The 22175-nt window shown below is 35.5% G+C and overlaps 1 protein-coding gene across 1 annotated transcript in view; it reads right to left on the reverse strand.

Annotated features, from left to right (window-relative positions):
* Positions 1-3127: 3127 nt before the first annotated feature.
* LOC145690913 (uncharacterized) overlaps positions 3128-22175 on the reverse strand; it is a 53869-nt gene continuing 34821 nt past the window's right edge. The window contains exon 3 of the mRNA XM_081766344.1: positions 3128-4211. Within this exon, the coding sequence (XP_081622470.1) occupies positions 4084-4211 (128 nt within the window). The 3' untranslated portion in view covers positions 3128-4083. The remainder of the gene's footprint in view (positions 4212-22175) is intronic.

Below are 22175 nucleotides of genomic sequence, written 5' to 3' on the forward strand. Positions count from 1 at the left end.
AGGTTCGGGCCTGGGATGGATTTTACTATTTCACTTTGAAAGTACAACTTGGAGGAAGGCAGCGCGGATATATATTGATAGTACCGATCTTAGTGTCAAACCCATAGTTTTCGGAGTTGCTGAGATGAACAGGGACACTTCCGATGAAGTTTAAATTCAATTCAACCGATTTCATATATATATATATATATATATATATATATATATATATATATATATATATATATATATATATATATATATATATATGATGCAAAATGATTGATATTAGTGTGAATCTATAGTTTTTAGGGTCGATGAGGTCAACAGTAACATTTTTGTTGCAGTTAAAATCAAAATTAAACGCCGAAACTTTAGTGAGGACAAAGGGGGTTATATATAAAAAGTGATCGAAAATGACTGATATTAATGTCCAATCCTGTTTTCGGGGTCGCTGAGATGAACAGTGACACTTCTAATACCGTTTAAATCCACATTCAGCGCCATGACCTGGGGCGGGGGAGAGGGGAGATATACAAATGATCTAAAATGATCGATATTAGTGTCGAATCCATAGTTTTTGAGATTGCTGTGATGAACAGTAACATTTCCGACGCCGTTTAAATCCGAATTCAGGCCCGCAACTTGGCTAGGAAGACATATAAAAATGGATGAAAATGACCGATATTAGTGTCAAATCCATAGTTTTTGGTGTCGCTCAGATGAGCAGTGACATTTAAGATACTGTTTATATCCAAATTCATCCAACAACTTGGGAGCGGGGAGATATATAAATATGATCGAAAATGACCGATATTAATGTCGAATCCATCGCTTTTGGGATCCTGAGATGAACATTAACACTCCAGATGCTGTTTAAATCCAAATTCAGCGCCGCAACTTTGGGGAGGGAGAAGATGTGGATGCATAAATATGATCCAGAGTGGCTTATATTAGTGTCGGACCCATAGTTTTCGGGGTGGCTGAAATGAACAGTGACACTTCCGATGCCATTTAAATCCATATTAAACCCCCATTATTACTAATAAAGGGGACGTTGACATGTAAAAGTAATTGAAAATGGCCGATACTAGTAACAAATTCATAGCTTTTGGGGTCCCTAAGTTCATTAGTGAAAGTTTTGGTGCCCTTTATACCCCAAAAGCAAACGTATTTTCAACGTGCGAACAACGGACATTCTTCCAGTCTTTAATAATAATGAACGGAAATTTCACATGTAATATATTTATTGCTTCTTAAATTTACGCATTTGTGCGATGTATGTGTGTATATGTAAATAAGATCATCTCCGTTTTTGAGTTGTTCGAAAAATATAATTACAAATAATAAAGAGGGATTTTTATCAGAAACCAGAAAACTAAAAAGTAAAATTAAAAACTGTTGCTTAAGTCTTTTTCCCGCTAGCGAAATACATTGTATACATGCTGCAGACACGTTACAGCAAATAAGATTAGTATCAGGCGAATAAATAGTTTTTAAATTATATTTTCCGGGTTTTGCCAATATTTCCAAACAAAAGATTTTTTCTAATGGGTTCAAAATTTCCGGAAATTATACATAGCACAAGGAAGATACTTATCTCCATAAAATATATATTTGATCTTAACATACTTGTATTAACTAAAATGATTCTGACCCTGTTATTTTAACACTTCCTTGCCATAAAACGGTAACTTTATAATATTACTTAAATAATTTAAATGCTTCCATATTAATTAATCTAACCAGGATTATATTTTAGAATCTTTCGTAGTCATAATTCCATTCTATCACGGTGCTAACTTAAAGGAGTGGTACAAATATATTTGTTGCTACAAAATTTCCTTATTCTAATACGAGAAACATAACTACTCAATGATCTTAACCGTAAACTAGTAAATATAAAATAGTTTTCATTTTGAAAGCATACTGTAGTAAAATATTCAAATATTTCAATTTTCCCCAATTTTTCCGTTTTTTTCCAAGCTCGGGAAAAAACTAAAAAAATGATTCTTAACCAAAATTTCCGGTTTTTATTTCAGGCCTTTACAACACTAGTTCTAACATTACAAGCCACGAAAATTTACGGCAAGACGGAGGGGTTTTTATAATGACATTTCATTAGCACTACCGTTCCAGTCGCAAATTATTTTTGGTTATACATGTATGAAGATTACTAATAGCATACGACGCTCATTGATCGATTTGTTGTAATTAAATCTCCCTTTTTATCACCTAGGCTATATGACAAGGGGCACACTAATGTAATAACCAAAACATATTGCTCGGGTTTGTATTTGAGGCAAGTACCACCACTAAAACTTGAACCAATGATACCAACTCGTGGGATAAATACATACTGTAGGATTATTAACATTTGCTTTTAGAAAAGGGATAAGGGAAGTTTTCGTCGAAATTGACAGCGTATGTTTATGTGGGATTTTTACACCTTATCGACGCCAACAATTATTTTATGGACCAAAAATAGCCTAGTAAAACTTCAATCTGAAATCAGGTTAATTATAATTTTATGCTACAAGAAAACACATGCTAGAGGGAAATGTCTTTCAAAAAAACTGCTGTCGGCCGCCAAAATCCGTAAATTGTGCTCCGGTATTAAAAAGTATACTGGGAAATGATTTTTTTTATTTTTTTCTATTTTCTTTTCTTGTTATTTTCATATTATTTTTGTAGTTACATCCGGTAGAAGATGATGACACAAAGGAGTGGCAAAAATAATAAGTGTTGAAAACAAAATATATTTGTTTCTGTCAACATACTAAATTACTTGTTTCAAGGTAAATCATTCTTTAAAAGCAATTTGATAAACGTGAAAACAGATATTTTCGGATAATTAATTATATATGGCAGAAAATAACATTTAGTACTTCTGTTTTTCTTACTTTGCAAGTTTCGTAAATTTATAATTAGCATAATGTGGGAAATTCAAGAGGAAAATGGGAATTTCTACACCACGAGATGGGATTTTATAACGTTTGAAGTTAGCATAACTGATTTGAACCCATAAGCATAATCTGTCACGAAGGACATTGTAACGGTACTGTGAGGTACCAACAGCTTATTGGTAGGTTTAATATGCCCAGCTGTAATATAGTTGCAGCAACCGGCTTACAAAGATAAATTCTCCTTTCGATAATTAACAATTTATTATAACAAACAAACTGAATTCTACAACAAATAAATATGAAACAACTAACATTATATACAAAAATATCGAAAGGGATTAGTGAAATTCTTGCTGGATCAATTTTACCGTGTATACGTTCCACGTGGTGAATTTATTACGATATAAGTTTTAATTCTAGATTTTGAGGAGGTTATTCCGAAAGAACAATTTAACATTACCAAATTATTACTCTACTATGATTGATAGGCAATCAGTAATTAACCTTATGCTGAAATAATAATATGAAATTTAAAGTAACAAAACACTAAAGAAAAAAAAGGTAAAATAAATACTACTATAGAAATGAATTTCTACATACGGCAAACTGCTGATTCTCTATCGATCATTTACAAACCCAAAGGATTATATAATTTCCCTAATTATACGTAAATCACCGCAACACTGTCCCATCAAAAATTTGACTTCTTTACACCATGCAATTACCTTTCACACTGTATCGAGTTCTATGCTGCAATATTTAATGTTACTGTTCATAGATGGCAGCACAACATAGAGCATTAATTATAAGTACAAGCAAACCTGACATCTATCATGACTCAATGAACTACGAAGACAATGTTCCTCTTTATATCGAGATGAAACTTTTTTCTCATTTTTTAAACATCACTGTTACATATCGCCCTGCTCGGGTCAAAATTTATAAACAGGATATTAAATGTTAAAAAAATAAACTTTTATAATTGAATTAGTTTCGGTAGAATCACACATGCACAATAAATTGTTTCGAACTCACCACGATGTAGTTCCAACTATCTTACTTGATCTTGACAAAGTTCGGGCCCACAAGATTCAGAACACACCATTGGCTCGAGTTTCGATTTACAACCTTAAATACTGTAGCAGAGAAGTTGCTGATTGGTAGCATGGATGATTTCTTGGCTCAGCTCGCATAGAAGTCATGGATTCCCCATACAAATGACAGGTACCATTTCCAATCCTTTTACGGACGTTGTGACAAACGACGAGAGAAACAGATACTCCGGACATTTCGGACATTTAAGACATTTGGGACATTTAGGACATCCTGCAGGAATACAAACACACAGTATACAAATATAAGAAACATGAGTCGAACACTAACTACAAAATTTACCATTAATTAGTTCTGTACAATTTTCTTTATGAAATGAAAGTCAATACTAACTCATACTACATTACTTCATGAAGTTATAATTTTCAAACAAATGAAAGTACGTTATGACACAGCTCTTCGAGGATAATATTTCTTAATAAATGAAACACGTCGCTTAATCTTTACATTATTATCCTTCATAAACATGAACCACATGGTATTTGGTGTCGGGTAGGAAAGGATCTGGTAAAGACCATCAAATATCTTTGACACACTTCGCATAACTTTCTTTTGAATAGATGCCTTCAATACCTTCTTAACTAATACCTGTTCACCTACAGGTAAAGTAATAGGAACATGTTTTTTTATTGTAAACCATTTCCTTTCTCTTCCACGCCTTTTGTATATTATTCACTATCGTGGAAGTTACTTGTTCCTTATTTTGAGAACTGTCTAATATTCCTAGGTCTACAATCCAACGAATATCCAATAATTTAATAAATGACGACCAAGGAAAATCTCTGCTGGTGTCTTCCTAGTCTCAGCATTCTCGCTGGCATTCAAAGTATATTGAACCTTGTAAATATGTTCGGCCCACTTCGTCTGATCTTTACTTTAATGTTCGGCCCACTTCGCTTTCAAAACCAGATTTATATTACGATTTTGACGTTCCGTACGGTTGCTCGACGGTGAGTAAGGGACTGTAGAAATGTTCTGAATACCGAGACTGAATAAATAATGCTTGAAGTAATCTGAGGCGAAGTAAGAAGCATTGTCATGCAAAAGCTTATGACAATATCCGTACATATAAAAGATCTAATCAAGCTTCTTACATATTATTTGAGGAGTTACAGTTCTCAATGGTTCAATAATTACGAACCGACTAGAGGCATCTGTTACTATAATATGTATTTGAATCCATTACTAGGTAACCATGGACTAGCTATGTCTACGTGATAGCAGCTATTTGCAAAAGAATCCTTCTCAGCGTAATATTTGCCGTACAAAGGACGATTTCTATATTTTATACGTTGACATGTTTCGCAGCTGAGAATATATTCGGACACCTGACGGTAGATATCGTTCTACGTAAGTCGGGAAGCTAGCTTGCTATAAGTGCGGGCTCGACCAGCGTGTCACCTCCAACTATCTCATCGTGGAAGAATTTGATCACCGAATATTGTAAGGATTCCGTTATTACTGCTCTCAATCCACCATATACTTTCCCATACGTACGTTTTAACAATACATTTTCTTTCAATAAATATGATTCAACTTTCTTATTTTGTTCTTACTCGGCAATAATTGGTCCCAATTTAGGGTCTTGCCTCTGCAAATCACCTAAAAGAGAATTAAACAAAGGTAATTTCCAAAAATTAACAAATGACAAATGAATTCTTTGATTATTAACCTTTTCAATTTCCTCAATCTCGCCATCTAGTGGTTCAAAATCAACGTAACTATACATTCTGCTGACAAAGTCTGCTAAAAAATTACTCCTAGATCGAACAAAAATAATATTAAAGTTACATTTACTTATTTTCTCAATTAAAGTTCCATATTTTTTCTGTCTCTTGTGGTTCTTCAGTATCCAGATTAAACTCGAGTTATCACAATAAACAGTGAACTTATTATGTAAATACATATCAAATTTCTCTAACGCTAAAACTAAGCTTGTCATTTCCAAGGCGAAGATATTCTTGGACCAGTCAGATTCAGGAATGACCTTACTGAAGAAATATACTGGTCTCAAAAACCCAATAGCATTATACTGTGACAAGATGGCGCTATAACATCTGAAACTGGAATCAACATGAATCACAAAGGGACTTGAAAAATCCGGGACTTTCAAAACTATATGGTTTAGAATGTCTTCTTTGATTTTTTCTAGTAACTGACCTCTTCTTTACCCCACACAAAGGGAATTTTATCATTCTTTAATTTATACAATGGACCAAGGACCTCAGCATAATTCTTTACACATCGAAGATAATATCCTAGAAATCCCAATAATTTATTTAATGCTCTTCTATTCTTTGGACGTGGTAAATTTCGAATTACCTTTACTCTATCCTCATCTATACACTTATTCCCATTTGAAAATCCATACCCTAAGATTTTGATTTTCTTTCTACATAATTTAATCTTACGTTTCGAAACAGTAACTCCATATTCTCGTAAACGTTGTAATACCTTCTCTAGAATTTCATTATGCTTCTCTATAGTGTCAGTATGAATTATTATATCATCTGCAAAAATGTCTAAATATTCTCCCTCTAAATCTCTTAACATTTTATGCATTAAACTTGCTAACACAAACCCGGAATTTAAGAAACCCATCGGGATACGTTTGAACATTAGTAGACGAGTAGGAGTAGCAATGGTAGTATAAATTCTAGAGACTGGATGAAGGGCTTTTTGATAGAATGCATGTTTTGCATCTAAACAGGAAAAGATACGATGTTTCCCAATATTTGCAATAATCGAATCTATATGTGGAGCTGGAAACCCTGTTACAATCACACGTTTGTTGATTTGACCGTCATTTATAACTAATCTCTTAGAACCGTCATTATTCGTAACCAAAAAGCATGGTGATATAAAGGGAGAACTCTCAACCTCAGTTACAATATTGCGTTCTATCAAAGAATCGATAAATGAGTCTAATTCTCGAAGCTTATGCTTTGGTATTTGATACGGTTGAGTTATACAAGGACTATTATCAATAAGCTGTACTTTATGTTGATATCCACGTATCTCCACAAGTTCTTCATTAATTACATCTTTATAATCCTGTAAAAGAGTATTTACATAAGATATTAAGGAAGGAGAAAATATATCAACGTATGCAACGAACCTTGATCAATATTTGGTCGTTCCTGATTTCTCCGTTCAAACTCATGCCGAACAGGATTTACGACAGGAAACCACCTGGACCCGTTTCATAGACCTTTGCTGGACGCTGGGGTGTGGTATGACGGCTGCTATAACACGCCTCTAGGGATCTACTGGAACACACAGTAGACTGCTGGCCAACTTCTTGTGACACCACTGGAATGGCTGGTCTGGACTGTGAAGAGCCACCACAATCACATTCACCATGGAAGGTAGATGTTTGGGATGAAGAAGATTGAAATATCACGTTTCCCTCTTTTTGGATGTTGTTGGTCCCTAAGGATTTTCCTCTGGACCGTTTCTTCTGCTGAGATGTAGTACTCATCGTAGTTCGTGGTACATTATGTATGCTGTTTTGGAAACCCCTGGCTTCATTAGGTTGCTTTAAGGTAGACTGGACGACTTCCCTCTGGAACCGCCACTGACAAGATCGCCCTCGCTGTGGTCTTCTCGCTCCATTTCTTCTCCTCACAGTGTCTTTGCCGTAGTCAGGTTGATTAGCCTCGAAATGATTAGGCTATCCACCATCACCATATTTCGATCCATATACAGGCCTTGGCCCCTGCACTTGCCGCACACCACTGGCGCCTAACGGTGCGGATTCCACACAAGGAGACCTGCAGTGAGAGTTCAAAGGCAACAGATCACTGGGAACAGGTGAGCTACTGTTCCAATCACTTAAATAAAGCAGTTGTTTTAGTTTTTGGAAAAATAAAGTTTTATTAGGAATGTCCAAATGCGCATGATTTTCACGCAGAAAGTTTAAGCCTAATAATATTTTAAGCACGGGATGTTCAATCACACCAAACCAAGCCACGAACCGGGTTCCATGAACGAAAAACATTAACTGAATCATTTCACATATGTGAACCGATTCATTGTTCATTACCACTACTCTATGATTCACAGTATTAGAAGATGGCTTACACTTAGTACGTATTATATCTAAAACTTTTCTCCCAACGATGTTCAAACTCGATCCAGTATCAATAATAGCGAAAAAAATATCGTGACAAATAGAAATCAGCATCTGGAGCAAACATGTACTCTCCTCATCACGTGGTCCACAGTACGTATTATGAGAGTCCCTTTTATTTTAATTAAAGGGAACAAAACGCCATATATGGGATGACAATCCACAATACGTACAAGCGCGTTGCACATTCTGATACTTATTTCTCCCCATTAATATCTTATTACACAAGTTTTGTTTACCTAGCATCTAGTAATATTCACTATCATATTGATAATTAAGTTCGTAACATTCCGCAAAATCCATGAGCTCCGCCCATGTCAACGGTAACTTAGTTAACAACATGGTATTTCTAATATCAGGTCTATCAAATTCATTACTAATCGACAAAACTTGAGATCTTCCATCTCTTTACCTAAGATACGCAATACAGCATTCTTTTCAATAATGAACCCGACTAATGATTCATTCTCTGTCATTAAGCGAAAAAAACTTATTCTTATAAAACTCCAGACTAACAAGAGGTGTTACAAATTTCTCAAAAACCCTTTCTACGATATAGTCCTAATCTGTAGTGGTTGAAAGTAGCCGTTGCATTTCTTCATATACTCTACCATTACACCTTTCTAATGAAGCTATCAAAATTACATCAACGGGCGCTATCTTTCTATGTATCATAATATCTAAACGAAGAAGAAATTCACATAAAAGAAAACCATTATTTCCATTTACTTCAGGCAATTCTTTAACTTGTAATCTCAATGAGTTAAATATTTTTTTTCTGAAAAGAGCCGAGTGAAATTACATTTTATTGGACGGATGACCTTGAGCCGGGTGCTGGGTAGTGGACTCAATCGAGCGTGAATTATCAAATTCTCGAATGACACCACCATCCAACTCACGTGACACGTCATCATGACGAACCTCCCGGGAGCCGGAGCTGGTGGCCTCCCGTGGCCCGTTACTTAAGCGTGACCAAAACTCGTCTACCTCGGAAAAATCAACCAAATCATTATTTTCCATTTTCGATGAGATAGATAATTTCTAATTAAATAACCAAGTATAGAAAGGTCACGTTCACGCCTTGGCATCTACGTCTTAATTACGCAGTTGAACCTTACAAACTTTAACATTAATAGACACTTCCCATTAGATTCTACGTAATGCTTCACTTTCATTTTCCATAACTCCCTTTTAATATAGACGTTCATTATTTTTACGGTTCCTTTTAACCTTATTTGCAACCATATTATAACCAGCCTTTAAGTAATGGCAAGGCAAACAGTGCGAAAGGTAACTTATATTTATGCTGTGTAACGGTACTGTGAGTTACCAACAGCTTATTGGTTAGGTTTAATATGCCCAGCTGTAATATAGTTGCAGGAACCGGCTTACAAAGATAAATTCTCCTTTCGATAATTAACAATTTATTGTAACAAACAAACTGAATTCTACAACAAATAAATATGAAACAACTAGCATTATATACAAGAATATCGAAAGGGATTAGTGAAATTCTTGCTGGATCAATTTTACCGTGTATATGTTGGACGTGGTGAATTTATAACTATATAAGTTTTAATTCTAGATTTTGAGGAGGTTGTTCCGAAAGAACAATTTAACATTACCAAATCTTTACTCTACTATGATTGATAGGCAACCAGTAATTAACCTTATGCTGAAATAATAATATGAAATTTAAAGTAACAAAATACTAGAGAAAAAAATAAAATAAATACTACTTTAGAAATGAATTTCTACATACTGTAAACTGCAGGTTCTCTTTCGATCATTTACAAACCCAAAGGAATATAGTTTCCTCCATTATACGTAAATCACCGCAACACTGTCCCAGCAAAAATTTGATACTATGCAATTACCTTTCACACTGTATCGAGTTCTATGCTGCAATATTTAATGTTACTGTCCATAGATGGCAGCACAAGATAGAGCATTAATTATAAGTACAAGCAAACCTGACATCTACCATGACTCAATGAACTACGAAGACAATGTTCCTTTTTATATCGGGATTAAACTTTTTTTTCATTTTTTGAACATCACTGTTACAACATACAATGGCGGTGTTATGTGAATTTATTAATATTGTATGCCGTACCCCGAGGTCATATATACAAGCAACTTTCAAATGAGAAGGCACGAAACGTCGTAGAAATCAAACGTCGTATGTTGAAATAGGAATATATGGCTTTGAAATAAAATACTGCGACATCTAAGGAGAGAATGTAGTGCCCCGTCTGGTTGTGCCCATGCGTGGCTGTCTTTCACATAATGCAGGAGAGAATCGGGCAATTATGTGTTCCGTCCAAGTCGAACAGACGCGGCAGTGTGTGTGAAGAAATAATAGCGTTCACAATGAAAGATTCGACGATTAAGGAGCAGCGAGGTATTATCTGATTTCTAACTGGAGAAAGGGTTTAATCGGTAGATATTCATCGCAGGATGGAGACTGTATACGGGAGAGACTGTGTGTCCAACATGTCAGTGATAAGGTGGAGTGATTCTGCGTCACGATTACGCTTGTCCACACGTCTCGCAGGTCACACGAAGTGTACTGAATAAGTTGAAGTGGGAGCAGCTTGAGCATCAGCCCTACAGTTTGGACATATCTCACTGCGACTTCCATCTGTTTGGCTTGCTAAAAAAGACATCTTAAAGGCAAGCGCTTGAACTCGGACGAGAACTGAAAGGAACAGTGGAAGACTGGCTGCTATCACACCCACCGGATTTCTGGGAACAGGGAATCTTTCGGTGCATAATACAGTGGGATAGTTGTGCTCAGGCGTCTGGTAATTAATTACTGTTGAACAGACTTCGATTATACCCACAGTGTAATCTTTCACCTTTCCATTTGAATACCCCTCGTATATCAGACTTAAATATAATAAAATCAATACATTCTTTGTATCGGGTCTAATTAGAGAGAACGATGAGAAGCAAAACTTGACTGCCATTATGGTTCACTGTTGATAAGAACTGCTTCTTAACTATTATATAATGATCGAACTTTTTTTTAAAATCGCCAATTTTTTAATTCGATAAATTTGTGTTCTTCTATCACAAGCATGCACACTATTAAATAAACTACAGTGCTAATAATATTTTCAAGCAAGCAGGTGGTAGCAACGATCCTGCAGACCCCTGGAGGAGGGTAAACCTCGAAACTGTTTTGCACACGGCTTGGGTGTTATTCCAGTGATGAGAAAACTTATTTAGGAAGGGGCCAAAAAATAACACTTTGGCGGGCCAATATTCAAACAAAAAGAACAATTAGGTGGCCTATACATTTTCTTAAAAAAAAAAACTTATTGTAGTCCTAAGCCCTATGATTAAAAGGCTATAAAGTGGAAGTGGTAAATGAAATTCGTGCATTTCTACAAGTTTTTCACAATATTGATTAAAGTGGGATTTTCGGATTTTCAGAAGTGAAGTTAAATACTATAGATCAGGAATCATATTGTGGACCTGACAGAATGCTTCGGCCGGTGGTCTCTGGCCCGTGGGCCGTAGTTTGCCCATCACAGTTCTAGTCTACAGATGGATAAGACAAAACCGGTTCCGTCACCACTGTGCCAAGTTGCTGCATAATTAATATCAGCGCCAGACCTTAGTGATGAACTGGAAAATTTTGTTTACTTTTGTAAGGTTTTGGCATGTCTGCACTCTTATTGTTTGCGGTCTTGGAACTCCTATTGGACAGAATGTTTTCTTCCTTTAACTGCAGTGACCTGCTACCTACCGTTTCCCTTGGGTGCTGACTCCCGAAGAACTCTCTAAGAAAACAGCTTATAACAATTCTGGTCCATTCTCGTACTCTGTTCGGGCGAAGATTGATAACATGGAAATATGACAAGTGATTTGACATGAGCCAGGTTGGTGCTTTTGAGACTCAGGTTATATAATACTTAATTTTGCGTATGCACACGCATACATATACGCAACTGGCAAGCCGTCTGCTCGCAGGAATTCACACACACACATGAATGAAGACGATAATATTTACTTAGGTCAATTCCTGTTTATTGAATATGAATATATGCGGGTATGGAGCGGAATTATATATATATATAACAACACACAAAATTCTCACTTTACAGAGCTAAATGCTCAAACAGAAGGAATTGCACTGAGGCAATCGAATAAACGAAATGAAGAATAAATTCTTAACACTGCATGGCAAATGTAGATATGCGCACATTATTTACGAACACTAGAAACGTAGCCCTTGTTTAAATATCACTTGCACTATAAATTGACTCTTCGCACTGAATCGAGACTTTCACTATGTAGTAATGACAAGGGGAAATACTGACGAATGAAGTATCTTGACTCCTAAAGGACGCTACATATCCAGAAGGTATTTGTTTGTCCTTATGCTTCACATTCTATATATTAATGTAGCACCACAAAGTTCTTCATACTCTCACTTCATACGATGTCTTGCACTGCTTCTCTCTACTACGAACTTTATCTAACTCCTCTTACGATGAACTCTTATTGCTAACTCCTTCCTTCTACTGACTCTTGGGAACAACCCGTTTTCTACACTTAGCGTTGACAATGCACTATATCAAATAATAAAGAAAATGTTACAGTTTTCTGCATTCATACACAGTGCCAATGGGTCGATGTTATAATAGAGAACACTGGCAACATTTGATTTTTTCCCGTGAGAATGAAGCTTGGAAATAATAGTTAAAAAAAGCGTGGCAGTCTAAACTGATAAATTCTTCCCATGGTTATTGGCTTTTTATGCACTTCTGTTATACATAAAGCAGTTTAGTGAAAAGGAGCGAACGATGGTAATTGTGTGTATGAGTCATTTCACCTACGACTCCTGCAGGACATGAACACTTGTTCTCACGGCAGGAAGGATGACATACTATGACTGCGTGAGAACACGACAAACACAATATCATTCACACACAATATCAACTTCGTATCCAAAAATATTCGCAATCTTAATAAATGTTATTATAAAAAAGTATATGTGGAACAGTCATGGTGACGAAGAGTATAAGTTTCAAACTATTTTAAGGAAAGAAAAATAAGTTTGCTGCGACGAAGCATTCTGGCTAGACGAAAAGCGTTGCATTGAAAAACAACAAGTTCTTTGTTCAATTGTGAGAAACGATAAGATACGACTGAAAAAAAAAACGTGCATAAACAGAAAGAATTGAAGTTGTTACCAGAAAGAAAAATAGCTGTTCGTTTCTATGAGTAAAATAATAATTTCGTTGCATGAATAAAAGTTAAAAAGAATTACACTGGTCGTCCAAAAACAGTTTTGTGGCCGGGCAGACGGTCACAACTTGGCGAGCCGCAAGGGACCAACACATTGCGAGTTAGCGAAGTAATGCGTTGAGAATCCTGGGTAAACACATATGGGAAAACAAGTTTGGAGTTTTGTGGCTTCTTTTCCAAAATACGGAATTGGCAACACTGTTCTTGCTTCACTGGGTATGAAGGATTATAGAGAAAGCACTGGTAACACACACGATGTCAAGATAAAGACACAAGATGTAAACATTCCTGAAATATTCACTATCGATGAAAATAGGACGCTATAGGTCGAAACATTGAAATAATATAAAGACTTTAATAATATTTCTCGAATAAGCATTTTAACTCCTTAGCTGTAAATTCAAATAAATGGTTAACAACAAGAATAATAACGTGAATATTATTTCACCTAAATAGATTTTAAATTTTGACATCGACAAAAATTAACGGAAATTAGTTTGCATGGTACGAGTGATTAGTTCTTAAAATTGTATGCGTTCTTGTTTCACTAAATAGACAAAAGTTACGATTACTGAAATGCAATAAAAGAAATATTCGAAATATATCACGATACATACTAACATAGTTTTAAAATACATGAGACAAAATATCAATACACAAATATTTCACAAAATCAAAATATCAGTTATACGGAAATACTTCAGATTCTTCGCGGAAATCTGTTAATATATACAAATGGCATTAATACGTATCATAAATTCACAAATGTTAAAAGATTCATCCATAAAATACATTATAATAGTAATACAATGAAACATCATTAAATTTTAATATTCAATATACACAGAAGTATATGTCTCAAATACAGGATATGAATACACAGGTTACAACGGAATCTCAATGTGTGCATAAAGAAGGAGAAAATTTCCAATAATTACCGAATGATGGGTTAATTACTGGGGTGTCCAAGTATTTCATGGTTCACCACGCCATGTCTACCTAGAATGTAGCTTGGAAAATAAATTTAATCATCCCTTATTAATATACCCTAAAATTCCTTCCCGAAGAATCGGTCGTATCAAGATGCTAAAGAAGCAAAAAGAAATGTTAATAATAAACCCAAATAGATTGGATAGATTCCAAGAGAAATGTTTAGCTACGGTAACTACCGCAACCGAAGGATACGGCCCCACGCTTTGAATACATATCTTTGTGTTTCCTATGACAAGGAAAAAACTACGTAAAATCGTAATGTAAAACATCTTAAGACTTAATAGTCTACACTGTTTGACAGATCTCGATATAAAATATCATTGTACCATATTAGACACATTTGTACCATATTCTGCCAACACATTTAATCATATTAAAAGTCAAGAAGTTTAATAAAAAGTGTGCTGAATCTGGCTTTTTTTTTTTCAAAATAGGTTGCCAGTAAGAAGTGTTGAAATAGTATTTCAACAAAGGATCTCCTAAATATAAAGATAACAAACGGGTAGATGTCAAATTATTGGTTTGAACTTGCTTTACCTGGGAATCATCTTTCGGATTCCCATTCAGACTTTCCTCTTCTGTTTCCTCATTGAGTTTGGATAAATGAAATTTCCCACTAGGAGTAAGAGAAGTAAGATTATTCGGAGTGTCAGGTGTTACTGAATTTAAATCTTGTAAAATGTGTCCTGGGAGTTGCCTTTGTGCCAAAGTTAACCAGAGTTTGCGAGTTTCAGGCGTCGGATTCCAAAGTTTTGTCCTGTCCATGGAATGCAAACCTATATATTCGTCTCTCGTAGGATCGATAAGTATTAATATAAAGTTTAAAAATTCTAAATATACACTAAATTATACCTAAGTAACCTAAAAAGAAAAAGTGAACATTAAATCTAGTTTTCCTGAAAGTCGGAATCTCGTTCGTGACGATAATTAGACATTTCATAATTTCGTTCGTTGTCCCGGTGATTTTTGTCATTAACACGATCACAAAATTGTCTATTGTTTTTATTTTTTCGGTGATCATTCATTTTATCCTTAGAATTACCGTTATATTGCTTCCGACGTTTATCATGAGTGAGAGGATTACGATTCCGATTTTGCTCGTGGTTAGTATTCTGATTACGGGAACGTGGTTGTCGATCGTTGTTGTCACGATCATTTGCATTTCTCCTGTTCCAATTACCGTTTCTTTGAGCCTTGTTATTATTAACTTTCTGATTGTAATACCTATTCTGATTATTGTTATTATAACTAAAAGATCTCTGATAGTTTTGAGAAGTTTGATTCTGCCTGTTGTTCGAATTGTTACCTTGTGGATATTTTTCCTCTCTAGTTTGTTGAAAATACAATGTTTCTAATTTCTGGATAGACGCCAAAAATTCCCTAATATTAGTACAAGAATGCAAATAAAGTTCTGTACGAAATCTCTGAGGTAACATGTGTATAATGTCTGTTAATATCAAATTCTCGGGTAATTGCGGTGTCAATTCTCTAAGCTTATTAAACTGATCTAAAGCAAAAGCATGTACTGAGTCATGGGTCTTGGGATTTAATCGAGTTGCTTTACAAGCTTACAGCCTGTGCTGTATCATCGCGCCTCCAGCGAAAGATTCAACTAACGCTTTTTTAACCTCTTCTAAAGTTCTAAATTCCTCATTACTTGTGTAATGTCAGCTAAACAGTAGAACGACCAAAACTTTTATCCCCCTAGAAGTACCGAGCCATCATGTAGACGGGTATTTAATTCCAAGATGTATATAATTTTTCTTCATATTTCTCATATTTTAGCTTGAATTTAATCTATTTAATCGACTAGCTTATGTTTTGCGTAATTTTTTTCACGATATAATACAGGGTGATCCACTAAACCCCGTCAATATATTAAATATCATATTAATATCGGAAGTTCGCCCACAGGACAGTGACATGAAAAGTTAAAATAAAGGAATAATACTTATATTCCTACGTATGAAATCCTTTTCATACTAGTCACGTGATCACCGTACTTGTCCTGTAGACATTGGCTGAGCTACTTTTCTTTAGCACAGACCCTGTGTATAATGAACCAAAATAATTAGTTTTATATCGAACTTTTCTTTTTTATTTTTTACACGGAAGTGAATTTACATTTTCAATGCATTTTTCTTTCAACTTGTATGCATTGAACGCAAGACAGAAACACTTTTCTCGCCGTTACAGTTGTGTACTGTGAGTAGATTTCCTGATTACTATCCATAAACGTTTGTAGTGAACATATCCTTTTCTTCCTGTTTCAAGCACATATTGAGAATTTCTCCTCTACTTGGACGCAGACTACCAATCAAGGTAATCTGTTTCTTTTTCAAAGATTCGGCTCATCTTTAACCTGTAAGAAAAGTTATCACAAGTAACATTCAGTCCTGTGTTGAGAAAAAGATCCATCATTTTCAGAACAATATATTCTCCTAAATGTGAGTCCCGACGTTATTCTTAGCAGTTTCCCTTGTAGGGAAAGACCTTTTGTTCATACCGTGACTTTACAACTGCAAGCAACCAAATTTGAATCCAAATTTTTCAGGCTTGTTAGACATACATTACATGAATTTGCATCTCATCTTAGTAGAGAACAACTGTTCATCTACACAAACACTGTCGTGGGTTTTATAGTGCCTGATACAATTCTCAATGAATAAGTTCTACACAGATGAAGTTTGCTTTTGGCCTTGAAGAGCTAGGACATTTTTCGTCAAATCAAAGATACTTCATTATTTCAAGAAATACCTTTCTTTCCATAATCTTTCTGAAAACACCGGTCCACAGCTCACGTTCTATAGTTCCTTTACGGGTATATCTGAAGCTACACGAAATATCAATATTGCTAGAAATGAAACGAGTTCTGCAATTGACAGTTGCCAAAGAGAAGCTTGACTCTGTCTGAGCTTCAACAACGGTGCATTTCAGAATGTTTCTCAACACTGTTTCGTCTATGAACAAGCGAAAAATACTACCAAATTCACCATCTTTAATATGATGTAACGCATACTATGACAAACAGGTTTCTCGCGAAGGATGTCGTGTGAGGCAGTACGCCCAGCTTTGTTCTGTCCGTCCACTTTACTCCAACGTGTCCCGTGAGCTGCTCTAAAAATAATTGATCGATTACTTCTATAAACTTCTGTATCTGTTTTCTTCCTCTTATCCGAATAAGTAGCTTGAGACACTGCATTCTCGCTACTACTGTTGTCTTCATCGAAGCAGTCTCCATGTTGTTCTTCCAAGTGAAATTCATTTTCACTCAAATCTTAGAAAAGACACATTTTATCAGGTCTCATGTTAATTTTGTAATTATACATATGTACCTTCAAGGAATCATTTATCTCTACAGAGAACAATGTTATCAACAAGATACGAACATAATTGAAGAAGAAAATCATTCAAAGAAGTGCCATATATATATATATATCCGTACAGCTTTGAAAAGCAGAAATAAAACATATCAAATAGCAAACTCGTTGAAAAAAATTAATGTAAAATGTTTCAAAATGCATTATTTCCAACAGAGACACTGCCATATAGCGTACCATCTATAAAACAGTCCACATCAACAACAAAATATAGATTTTTAAAATGAGGCAGTCAAATTGACGGTCTGGTCCTTCTAGGGATATATAAGAAAAATATGTACTTATTTAAAATAGACACACAATGTTTATATGCTATGTCAAACCTCTCTTTAAAATAATAAAAGTCCTAAAGTATGGTTGCGTAAGTCAAAGAAATTTATGAGATATAGAAAATTGTTTTACGTGATGCAGTCAAAATGACGGCTTGGTCCTTCTAGTGTTAAGGCTACACCCTCCAATACATGAGGTATGGCTTGTACTAAAGCTTTTTCTGACAATTTTGCAACTTCCGCGGCTAATGCTAACTTGCGCAGGTATGTGTGTACTGACTCAGTAGGAGGATCACCTTTAAACTTGGGTAAATATGCGATAATTTTCGGTGTAAGGTGGTCTTTCAATTTACCTGTTCCTACGTTTCTATGTCTAGTTTCCCTATTATTACGTCTAAAATTTCTATTAGTAATGCGCTTAACATGAGTTTCGTTGCTACTGCTAACTTAACTATGTTCGGTGTAAGCTGAATCACTGTTAGGTTGGTATCCAGTTCTAACATGAATGTCACTATCGGTATTAGGTTCCAATTCCCGTGATTTGTTTTCGGTTCTTTCTTCTTTTTGGTATACTAACGCCAAGTCGTGAATAATTTCTCCTATTTCACGCTGTGCTACTTTAATTTCGGCGTTGTTCTCGAAAGCCTGTTAATTTTTAAGTTTGACGTGATAATCTAACTGTCTAATCTCTTCATAGCACATCTTAAGTGACCCTTCATTTTTTCGAACCTGCTCTTTTAAAACTACGACTTCGTCGTGTATTTCGTCTAAGTGACTTTCGATTTCTCTGTGCGCTACGAGACAACGTTCTTTATTGGCGTTACAAATGGTGTGATTAGACTCTACCTGTCCTTGTGTCAATTCTAATCTTTCCCTTAAATGATTAGAGTTTTTAGTTACTTTCATTCCTATTGACTGTACATCGCGGACCATGAGTTTTATGTTATTTCAATTCTTCTGAATAGCTACTGTATTACGTTCAATTCCCCTCTGAGCTCTCTCAATATTTTAATCTACTTTAGTTTCTGACGCTTGTATTGTATCGCCTATTTTTGTAGTTCCCTCATCGCATTTAATTTCGACTGCTTCTAATGTACCTGTAACTTTGCAAGATTTTCTACCTTTCTATCTAAATGTTCTCTTATTTCTGCAAAGTTTTCCTTGTTCTCAATATGTGCCTGTTTTGTCTATCTAATTTTTCTTCTTGCCTATCTAATTTTTCTTCAGTTTTCTAAAAATATGCTCTATTTTCAACTTGCGTTTGTTCACGCATCTTAAGTATGTCAACTTGTTGGTGAGCCATAATGAAAATACAATTACTAGTCGCAGATAATAAATGTAAATAGAATTCAAATAAAGTACATATATTACAGAACATTATATGGGTAGGAAAATGCTAAGTTTTACTATTATTATTTATATTGGGGCAACCTGTAAAAAGAAAATATAATTAATAAAATTTCCTATTCCAATATTAATAGTACTTATTCATATATAACTACTGTCTCCATGCACAAATCACTGACGGTCTTGGATCGTTTCGCTAGTTCGGGCGTCATTAAAATCGCTACCTACCGTTTCCCTTGGGTGCTGACTCCCGAAGAACTCCCTAAGAAAACAGCTGATAACAATTCTGGTCCAGGCTCGTACTCTGTTTGGGCGAAGATTGATAACATGGAAATATGACAAGTGATTTGACATGAGCCACGTTGGTGCTTTTGAGACTCAGGTTATATAATACTTACTTTTGCGTATGCACACACATACATATAGGCAACTGGCAAGCCGTCTGCTCGCAGGAATTCACACACACATGAATGAAGACGATAATATTTACTTAGGTCAATTCCTATTTATTGAATATGAATATATGTGGGTATGGAACGGAATAATATATTTATAACAACACACAAAATTCTCACTTTATAGAGCTAAATTCTCAAACAGAAGGAATTGCACTGAGGCAATCGAATAAACGAAATGAAGAATAAATTCTTAACACAGCATTGCAAATGTAGATATGCGCACACTATTTACGAACACTAGAAACGTAGCCCTTGTTTAAATATCACTTGCACTATAAATTGACTCTTCGCACTGAATCGAGACTTTCACTATGTAGTAATGACAAGGGGAAATACTGATGAATGAAGTATCTTGACTCCTAAAGGACGCTACATATCCAGAAGGTATTTGTTTGGTCTTTTGCTTCACATTCTATATATTAATGTAGCACCACAAAGTTCTTCATACTCCCACTACATACGATGTCTTGCACTGCCTCTCTCTACTACGAACTTTATCTAACTCCTCTTACGATGAACTCTTATTGCTAACTCCTTCCTTCTACTGACTCTTGGGAACAACCCGTTTTCTACACTTAGGGTTGACAATGCTCTATATCAAATAATAAAAAAAATGTTTCAGTTTTCTGCATTCATACACAGTGCCAATAGGTCTATGTTATAATAGAGAACACTGGCAACATTTGATTTTTCCCCGTGAGAATGAAGCTTGGAAATAATAGTTAAAAAAAAGTGTAGCAGTCCAAACTGATAAATTTTTCCCATTGTTACTGGCTTTTTATGCACTACTGTTATACATAAAACAGTTTAGTGAAAAGGAGCGAACGATGGTAACAGGGGCGTCATTTAAGGGGGGGCAGGGGGGGCAATTGCCTCTCCTAAGAGTTTGAGTAATACATATACTTTAGTCGATTGTCTACTAATAAACTAGTACAAAAGATGAAAGTCTTACGTCGGTGGTGCCCTTGCCCCCCCAAGCGAAATCCGAAATGACGCCCCTGGATGGTAATTGTGTGTATGAGTCATTTCACCTACGACTCCTGCAGGACATGAACACTTATTTTCACGGCAGGAAGGATGACGTAATATGAGTGCATGAGAACACGACACACACAATATCAACTTCGTATCCAAAAATATTCGCAATCTTAATCAATGTTATTATAAAAAAGTATATGTGGAACAGTCATGGTGACGAAAACTATAAGTTGGAAACTATTTTAAGGAAAAAAAAGGTTGCTGCGACGGAGCCTTCTGGCTAGAGGATAAGCGTTGCATTGAAGTGCTTTGTTCCATCGTGAGACACGATAAGATACGACTGAAGAACACCTGCATAAACAGAAATAATTGAAGTTCTCAGCAGAAAGAAAAATAGATTTGTATTTTGATTTTGTATTTTTTGCGAAATATCTTGCGTTCCCGATACTGAAGAAGTTACAGAAGTAAACGCTTCGAAATCAAGTACTTTGGATTGTAGTTTTGCAGTAGGAAGCTGTGGACATGGTGCAGATAACGATAAGCCGGTAGGAGTGAGAGTCAGAGCTCGAGATGCTATGTGCATTTGTATGCTTCCTAAATTGTGGTGAACTCGTTGATGATGCTTGGTGGTTGCCACTGATTGGAGAATGAGAACTCTGAGAAATTGGTTCAGTGTATGCTCTGACTCGTCGATTTCTCCGCTTCTCGTTTGTCTTCAAAGGATGCGTAAAACACTGTCCATCGTCAATTATCATATGGGATAAAATAACTGAAATGAAGCAGTATCCAAAACTATGAGATCAGTATAAGAATGAAAATGGTCATACTGATGATCAAAAATTATACTACTTGTATACTCCAGCTAGCTTCCGCTCGTGGAAGCTCTCAATTTCAAGCAACCTGTCGCCTGTTAATGTGTCAGCATCACCGTGCGCCAACACGAGTGCAATAAACACAGCCTAGACTTGGCAAATAGGCCTCACTACATTAAATCCAGCTGAGAAAGTTTGCAAATGCACTACATTTTACCGGCCAGTCAAAATGGCTAGTAACTTATGAGAAGGTTACGCCCTCTCTAATGTGTGTTGAAAAGGAATTTACGTGCAAAGTGTAAGTGGTGGTCTGTATTCTATCGAAATTTTACAATTATACGATATAGCATCTAACAAAAAATCAAAAAGAAAATCAAAAAAATTGGGCGTAAGGAACTTTGATCCTTAGCATTATGAAAGAAGTAAACATATATAGCACACAACTTAATATAAACAGATTGATTCAATATAAATACGATACAAATAGAGAAAATGAAAAATTTTGTAAAGTGATAGCGAGGATGGAGAATGAGGGGAGGTGGGAAG

Source organism: Thermobia domestica, chromosome 7 (genome assembly GCF_964235325.1).
Source record: "Thermobia domestica chromosome 7, izTheDome1.hap1.1, whole genome shotgun sequence".
NCBI lineage: Eukaryota > Metazoa > Arthropoda > Insecta > Zygentoma > Lepismatidae > Thermobia > Thermobia domestica.